Source organism: Canis aureus, chromosome 27 (assembly GCF_053574225.1).
Source record: "Canis aureus isolate CA01 chromosome 27, VMU_Caureus_v.1.0, whole genome shotgun sequence".
In the NCBI taxonomy this organism is placed as follows: Eukaryota; Metazoa; Chordata; class Mammalia; order Carnivora; family Canidae; genus Canis; species Canis aureus.
In genome coordinates this window covers 10730864-10739694 of record NC_135637.1, presented here as the reverse complement: position 1 = coordinate 10739694, position 8831 = coordinate 10730864, and the positions used below count along the sequence as shown (strand labels likewise).

The 8831-nt window shown below is 44.5% G+C and overlaps 1 protein-coding gene across 1 annotated transcript; it reads right to left on the bottom strand.

Annotated features, from left to right (window-relative positions):
• Positions 1-3076: 3076 nt before the first annotated feature.
• On the bottom strand, positions 3077-5335 carry IL31 (interleukin 31). The gene is made up of 3 exons (XM_077874980.1): positions 5320-5335; positions 5015-5163; positions 3077-3640 (listed from the first exon to the last, which is right to left on the bottom strand). Exons 1-3 carry the CDS (start codon positions 5333-5335, stop codon positions 3326-3328), a joined length of 480 nt encoding a protein of 159 aa, XP_077731106.1. The 3' UTR covers positions 3077-3325.
• Between the last annotated feature and the right edge of the window lie 3496 nt (positions 5336-8831).

The window sequence follows — 8831 nt, the reverse complement described above, 5'->3', positions numbered from 1 at the left end:
TTGGGTCAGCCAGTGGTTGAGCATCTGCCTTTGGCTCAGGTCATGATCCCGGGGTCCTGGGATCGAGTCCTGCATCAGGTTCCCCACAGGAAGCCTGCTTCTCCCTCTGCCTATGTATCTGCCTCTCTGTGTCTCTCATGAATAAATAAAATCTTTTTTTAAATTTAATTTAATTTAAAAAATGTTTTACTTTAAAATATATTTAGGTGTACAGAAAAGTAATAGATAAGACAGTTTTCATATACCCTTCTCCCAGCCTCTCCTAAATGGGAATGTCTTACATCACCATTAGGTACATTTATCAGAACTAAGACATTAGGGGGATCCCTGGGTGGCTCAGCAGTTTAGCGCCAGCCTTCAGCCCAGGGTGATCCTGGAGTCCTGGGACCGAGTTCCGCATCTGGCTCCCTGCATGGAGCCTGCTTTCTCTGTCTGTCTGTCTGTCCCTCTCTGTGTGTGTGTGTGTGTGTGTGTGTCTCTCATGAATAAATAAATAAAATCTTAAAGAAAAAAAAGAACTAAGACATTATCACAAGTATAGGCTTAATTTGAATCTTCACCCGTTTTTTTCACTGCTATCCTTTATCAGGATCCCCTCCCAGATTACACTCAACACCTGTGTCTCTTTGGTCCCCACGTGGCAGTTTCTCCATATTCCCTTGATTTTCCTGACCCTAACACTTTTGAAGAGTTGTGATCAGGGATTTTGGAGAATGTCCCTCAATTTGGATTTGTCTGGTGCTTTCTCAGGAAGAGGTCGGGCATGGATGTGACGGAAGAGCCTCACAGAGGTGAGGAGCTGCCCTTCCCATCAGGGCCAGTTGACACCCTGTTCACTGGCTGTTTTGTCCTCCTGTGCTTGGTGCTTCAGAAGCAAGTCACAGATCTAGTCTATGATCACTGTCACAGGGAAGGGAGTTCCCCTCCACCTCCTGCAGGGAGAGTATCAAAGAATTTATAGACGTAAATTAAAATTGCCAAATGACTAGTAAATATTTGTGGGAAGATACTTGGACGCTATGCAAATTTCCTGTTTCGTCTCAGTTCACCCATGAATTTTAGCCTTCATCTGTGGATCTTGCCTACAGCAATTAGGACTGATGTGTTGTTCTTTCTTTCTTTTTAAAGATTTTTCTTAAGATTTTATTTATTTATTTGAGAGAGAAATAGAGCACAGCAGAGGGAGAGGCAGAGGGAGAGGAAGGCTCCCTGCCGAGCAGGAAGCCCAACACAGGACTTGACCTCAGGACTCTGAGATCATGACCTGAGCCGAAATGCTTGAAGCACCGAAGGCAGATGCTTCACCGACTGAGCCCCAGGCACTCCTCAGATTTTATTTTTAAGTTATCTTTATACCCAACCTGGGGCTCAAACTTAGAACCCCGACACTGAGTTGCATGCCTTTTTTTTTTTTTTTTTTTTTTAGTTGCATGCTCTTTGAGGCATTCTAATGGTGATTTTCTATTTCCCTCATTCCTTCTATGTTTTAATCAGAATTCTGTAAGGAACATTAGTCCCTTGTCCTTCATTTATTTATTTATATTGCTACAAACTAATGGAGATTTGTTTTACTCTTTTTTTAAACATTTGTTTTTGTTTTTTAAAGATTGTATTTATTTGTCCATGAGAGACAAGAGAGAGAGAGGCAGAAACATAGGCAGAGGGAGAAGCAGACTCCATGCAGGGAGCCTGATGTGGGACTCGATCCTGGGACTCCAGGATTATGCCCTGAGCCAAAGACAGACCCTTAATCGCTGAGCCACCCAGGTATCCCAATTTGTTTTACTCTTGAGAAAGACACATGGTCATCTTTTTTGCCCTATTTCCCAGTTTGGGGGTAATTTTTCTGATAATAGTAAATGTTTTCCAATATAGGACAGTCAAAAAGAATGATAGATGACCACCACAGCGGACATTTTTTGGAACATTTGCCCCATATGCTGTCATTGAAGGCTATAGGATGTGGAAGCTTAAGAACCTGTGGGGCTGGAGGAGAAAACCCCACAAGACTAAGACTGAGAATTCAATGGCTATGAGTCCTAGCCTCATCTCCCCTGCTATGAGAACTGAGGCAAATCATACTGTCTCTTTGGCCCTCAGTTTCCCTCTAAATAAGATGAAGACGAAGGTGTTGGTCAACTTAGAATATCAGTGGTTCCCAGGCTTGAGAGTGCATATCAATCACCTGGAGGTTTAGTTAAAACCCAGATCACTGGCTGCACCTCCAAAGTGTCTGATCCAGTAAGTGTGAGGTGAGGGGGGGCATGGATGTGCACATTTAACACATTGCCAGGTGATACTGATGCTGCTGGTCCAGAGATCACGTTCTGAGAACCATTACTCTTTGAGATAATCTCAAAGAACCATGCACAACTTTGGACTCAATGTGTATTCAAATGAGAAAATCTTTGGCCTTGGCTCTGAAGAAATCATGGATGCAATGATGGAGCAGAACTTTGGAGGAGCAGAGGCACCAGGAATCCAGTGTGGAACCATGCAGAAGACACTTGAGGGATTGCTCTGTACAGGCATGTACATTCATTAAGTACTCCTAAGACCCAGTCACTGCCCAGAGAGGGACAAAGGCTGGACAGAGTGGTGAAGAGCAAGCTTGAGTCTGAATAACTGTGTGGCCTTGGGCAAATGGCTAAAATGACTCCTTGCCTCCATTTCCCCACCTATAAAAGGAGAACAGTAATGGTACTTATGTCGCCTGGCATAAAGAAAATGCTTGATAAATGGTTGCAGCTGCTGGAATTACTATTATTTGCTACTGAGCCTACCCAATGGGGAGAAGTACCAGTGACAGAAATGATCTCAACTTCCACAGCATGTCCCATGTTTCCTCAGCCACAACACCACCTTAGTGGTCTGGATTCTTAGCCACTAATTTTAACCCCCTCACAAAATCCAAAACAGATTATGAGAAGAATTCAATATAATTTATTAAATAATTCCCGAGGGCTCCTTCAAGGAGCATTAAACAACTCTCAATACAATAAAACCAATAAATTAACATAGGTGCCTCCTCCTGCCTTCACAGAGGCATGATGAGGATAAGATTTAAGTCTACAGAGTAAAAACATACTAATAAATATCAAGAGTGATAACAATGACATAACCTGAAGTCTTTTCAAAGTTAATTCACATATTTATACCTCAGTCCTCCCAAGACCAGCCCATCCGGGAATTCATTAAGATTATTCACTGGAATAATTTACTTGACAACTCACAGCAGAGTTAGCTGTCAGTCATGTTTTCTCAAGGCTTCATATATGTCCACCAATACAAAAGAAATAGGTTCGACCAGATAGCCTTGAATGATCTACTGAGGTCCAGAGTTTAGTGACTTAAACACACTTTCCAGGCACGCCGAGAACTGCTGTAAAATCGTCAAGATGAAGCTTTTACATTCAAAAGTATCTGCAGGCACAGAAATTTCTGTTTCTGGTTCATGTTGAAATTTGAGTTTGTCAAGCTGTTCTATGATTTTATCAATAATGTTCTTATCTGATAATGGTCTGATTGCCCTGAAATAAGGCAAGATGGCTGAGCTGTTGAGGCGTGGTGGTTGGGAATCAGAGGTGAGACACAGCAGCAAGGTACGGTTGGATTCTGGCACCCCTGTCTCTTTCTTCTGCTGTGGAATGAGGAGGAGAAACAGGTGAGCATTTGATTTGTAGTAACAGCTAGAAGCCCCAACACTAGCGTCTGAAACCTTCCTCTGTGATGGGCTGGGGGGCACTTCCCGCTGCCATCTGTGGCACCCATTACAATCCCCCTGGTTGTAATGGGTGCCCCAACCCCGAGAGACTGTGATCATTGCTATTTTCCTTCCCAGAAGAAACTAAAGCTCTGTTGGTCTGCAGAGCTGGCCCAAGATCAGGTGGCAGACCTGAAATTCAAACCCATGTCAGCAGCCATCCCAAAGACTATGCGAATAACCACTGCTTCAACCTGCCTCCCCTACCCATCTGGCCAAGGCCTTAACAGCCCCCTGGACTCTTCTCTTAGCTGATCAGGGACTCAGAGCTGGGGACTAGGAGAGCATCTGGGTTTCCATCCTGCTTCTTGCTCTCTGTGTTAAAGCCAATGTATCTCAAGCTCATTGAGGGAGTATTTGCATATCTGGAAAGGCCTCCAAGATGGCAGGGAGAGTTCTTCCAAACTCCAGACCATACACTCTCCTGTCCCTCTTCCCAAGGACTAAGAGCTTTTGGGTTCACCTGAAGTGCTAGTAACACCTCACCAGCCTGAACGACCTAGTCAGCTTGGCTGGTAACTAGGTGTCTATAAAAACCAAGGCTAAGGTTTCAACGTCAAGGTAGAAGAGAAGGGCAAGGCCAATTTCATGAGGTGTTTCCAGTTTTTGATTTGTTTGTTTAATCAAAACAGTCTAAGATATTCTGTCTTGATCACAACTCTAAGAAAATGAGAGTATTCACATTTGTTCAGCCTCAAACTTTCCTCCCAATGGAGTCAGGCTCAGAAGAGCCTCGGCTTAGAAGTAGACTGGGTCCTAATTAAACAATTAAGTAGCTTGCAAACAGACACCCAATTTGTTAACTGCCCTTCTCTGCAGTAAGAGAGACTCTCTGTGACCCATGTGAAGATTTTAGTGTCCTGAATTCCTGGAAACCTCATTGACAGCTTAAGTTGACATATGCTGCTCCCTAGCAGGCTCCTAAATGATCAGGCAAGACAGCCCATCTCTAGGGATATGCTAGAGGCAGGAAAATCCATGTAGTATCATTGTGAACCAAATATGTTAGAGATGAGCAGACCTACTAAAGCAGATCCTATAGTACATTAGAAGTTGAACTTCAGGCTGTCTGGGCTAATCTCTGCCTCCAACTCTCACAAAAAGTCCATTGTAGCCTGTTTCGTTGTTTCCCTTCCCTTCCTGGTGTATCCACAGCCCTAGCTTCAGGTCTAAAAAGAGTTGGCTTCTTCTGGGGGCAATGGAAGGCATTTTAAAGAAATGGCTTGGAAAAGAAATCTGTAGAGCACTTACATAGTCTTCCAAAAGTCCCCTCGACAAGGGCTGTAATTCCAAGATGATTTTTCGTACATCACTTGGTGGTAGCTGATGGGTGGGTGCCATATGGGAGGACAGCAAGGTTTCCATAGAGCAGAGCAGGAACAGGGCAAACCTGGATGGTCCTGGAGAAAGAAAATGATACTGTGAGGCAAGTGACCAGACAGACCACCCCTGCCCAGCCCAGCTGTAACCACTGCTGGCTGAACCCCTCCAGTCTTTCCCTCTATCTGATGAGACAAGACCAGGCCCATGAAACAGGCAGCAGGACACGGTAATACCTGTGTGGGAGAGCATGGTGAGGGAGCACACAAAGCCCGTTTCAGCAACAGCTTCTAGAGCCAGATGTGCTCGCCATGGTCTTCAGGAGATATATAAAGGGTCAGCTGAGAGGAAAAAGAATGATCAATGTCCCGCCCATGGCAAAATCATTGCTCAGCTTTTCTCCAGAAAACACTCAAAATTCTGCGGCCAAAGGTTAGGCGAAAGCAGGGCTGGAAGGAAGCGCTGAGGTTACCCTCTAGGTGGGCAGATGCCTGACTCAGTGCAGACACACACAGGAAGATGCACAAATCTTTGCCATTTCTTCTGGGAAAAAGCTTGTTGATCTGAGTAGAAAAAAATTCTGAAGTCCAGACTTGACAGGCATAACTCCTCAAGAACAGGTAATTTACAGGAGCTGAGGGCCAATGCCCCAAAGGGAATTTCTGGGGAGGGTCACAGTGTGTGTGTGTAGGTGTCAGGCTGGCATGAGGTTTTCTTTCTTTCTTTTTTTTTAATATTTTACTTATTCATGAGACACAGAGAGAGAGAGAAAGAAAGAAAGAGAGAGAGAGGCAGAGGGAGAAGCAGGCTCCTTGCAGGGAGCCTGACGTGGACTCGATCCCAGATCTCCAGGATCACACCCTGGGCCAAAGGCAGGCGCTAAACCGCTGAGCCACCCAGGGATCCCCTGGCATGAGGTTTTCAAACTGTATTACCTTTGGAAATTTCTAAAGCATGTCCATGCCAGTGTGTGAGGATGGCCCTGATAAACCACTGTGAATGTGGTGAGTCAAAGGCCTTGTCTCCACTCTGTTTGACCTTGAACATCATTGGATTCTCAACTGCTCTTTGGCAATATCAAGGCCTAGAACCAGAATATGTGTTCCAGAGTTATTTGTTGAAGGCACTTACTCCTATTTTGAACGCCAGCTTTGACCAGGCACTCTTCCAGGGTCTTAGGAATAGTGGCAAAAAAGTTAAACGTGGTCCCTCTCCTGACCAAGCTGGTGTTTTAGCAGGCAATGGGCAGACATGAATAGACAAGAAAGTGTCAGGTAATGATAAGAACTATGAAAATAGAACAAGGTGATGAAATAGAGAATGGCGAGTGATATACTTTAGGTCAGGTGATGAGGAATAGTTTCTCTGAGGAGGTGTCTGCTGTAGGAAGATCTGGGGAAAGGGTACTCTAAGTGTAGGGGACACTAGTGCAAAAGTCCTTGGGCAAAAGTGAACTTGGTGTGGCCAAAACCAGGAAACAGGTCATGGTAGCTGGAGCAAAGTGAGGGAAGGGAAGGGTGGGGGGGAATTAGGTGGAAGCCAGGTCACAGAAGACCTTCTGAAGCCATAAAAAACTTGGGTTTTATCCCAAGTGTGACAAGGTACCCCTGGATGACTGCAGGGAGGGGAATATAGGATCTGGTATACTTGAAGAAGTGAAAATGAGAGAGGCTGCTAAGTGGAGAATGGATTGTGTGAATTCAAGATGGAAGCAGAGGACCAGTTGGTAGGTTATGTGACTGTCCAGGTAGAGATGATGGTGGCTTGGACCAGGGTAGAGTGGATGGGGATGGAGTCCACAGAACCAGTTGATGAATTTATGTGGAAGTAAATCCAAGAGAGGAATCAAGGATAACTCCTGGGATTTTTTTTTTTTTTAACTCCTGGGATTTTGATGAAGTGAGTGGTTGACATGCAGAGAGGAAAACAAGTCTGGAGAGGGGAAATCAAGAATCTTGTCTGGAATGAGTTAAATTCAAGATGCCCATTGGGCATCTATTCAGTGTCAAGTTAGCTATTGGATAGGAGTCAAGAGCACAGGGACAAGGTGAGACCAGGGCCATCCACAGAAGCCAAGATACACAACGGAAGAGAGAGTTGAGAACCCCCTTCCACCCTTCAACCCACGTCCCCCTTCGCCCCTGCTGTCTCCTTCCTCTTCTTATCCAAGCTTCTTGACAGAGTGGTCTACTTGCACTTTTACCTTACTTCCCAAACCTCTGCAATATGGTTTTACCCTAACAATTTATTCAAAATCCTCTAGCAAAGTCATGAATTTTGCCCACATGACTTTCACCCTCTGATGTTTACTCCCATAATTTTATCACATTACAGGGACTTTGCAGATGTAATTAAGGTTATTAATCAGCTGACCTGAAGATAGGTTGTTTGACAGATGGGTCCAATGTAATTACACGAACCCTTAGAAACAAAGAGGTAAGCAGAGAGACTCAAAGCATGAGAAAGACTCAGCTGACCATTGCTGGCTTGAAGAAGGAGGCACCAAGTGGAAATCAGAGAAGAGAATGACTTTGGCCAAGAACCAGTGAGTTGTAGGAGGACCCTGGGCCCCAGCTGAGAACCACAGTCCCAGCTACTACTCTGACTTTAGCCTGCTAACACCCTGAGCAGAGAATCCAGTTACTCCATGACAGACTTCTGACATACAGAAACTGTGGGACAGCAACTTTATAGGTTCAAACTTCTGAGTTTATGGTATTTGCTATGGCAGTGACTGAGAACCTATATAGTCTCCAGTGGCCTTATGGTGCCAGCCTTACTGGGTTCTTCTCAGTCTTCATTTTACTTGACCCTTCCATGACATTCAGTAATGCCAACCACTTCCTCCTTCTTGAAAACCTCTTTTTCCTCTTATTCTGTGACAATATTGACAATATTATCCTGATACATTTTGGCCCTCTGACAGTACCTCCTCAGATCAAATCATCTTCCTGCCCAGTCCTTTAATGGGTGTGTTTCCACAAGCTCCACCCTTGACTCATGGTCCTCACACTTTAATATCTCTCTCTTTCAAACTCCAGATCTAAATGTCCAACTGTGTCATGGACATTTCTACCTGAATGCCCCACCCTTGACATGTCCAAAGCCAAGGATCTGAACCAGGGTAATAATGATTGTGGAGATGAATAGATGTGAATGCAGTGGAGAAATCTGTAGGAGGCAAAATTCATAGGATATGGTGGTTGATTGGATTTGAGGATGGTGGAGAGGGAGGAGTTGAGGACTGCTTCTGGGTTTGTGGTTTGGGTAACTGGACTGATGAGGGTGCTAACAAACAGAGAGGACCACAGGGTTCAGGTGAATGATGAATTCAGTTTTGACATGGTGAGTTAGAAGTGTCATGGAACTCTCAGGTGAAGATGTACCCTGAGCCATTGGACATTTGGATTTGGAGCTCAAGGGAAAGAACTAGAGACATGGGTGCTATGTCTGTCTATTGTACCATCTTTGGGCGCCATCTGCACATTGTGGTTGAGAAAACTGTAAGTCTACAAGAGATAACCAATGAGAGATATGTGAGGTAAATGTGGAGGCCAGGGATACACTTCTATTCACAGAACAGGGAGAGGAAGATGACAGTCTAAAATGCTAAGAAGGCATTCTTGAAAGGGAGAGAAATGTACTAGAAAAACATGTCATGGAACAAGATGAAAAGTGGTTTTCAAGAAGGAGGATGAGATTAGTACCATTATAAGCCATGGAGAGGTCAAATAAGATAAAGGTTGAT

What these genes read in the sequence shown, in the direction of transcription:
- IL31 (XM_077874980.1), bottom strand. An exon ending in GGGGACTTTTGGAAGACTAT is followed by an intron (nt 3,641 to 5,014) that starts GTAAGTGCTCTA and finishes CTCATTCCACAG; the next exon opens with CAGAAGAAAGAGACAGGGGT.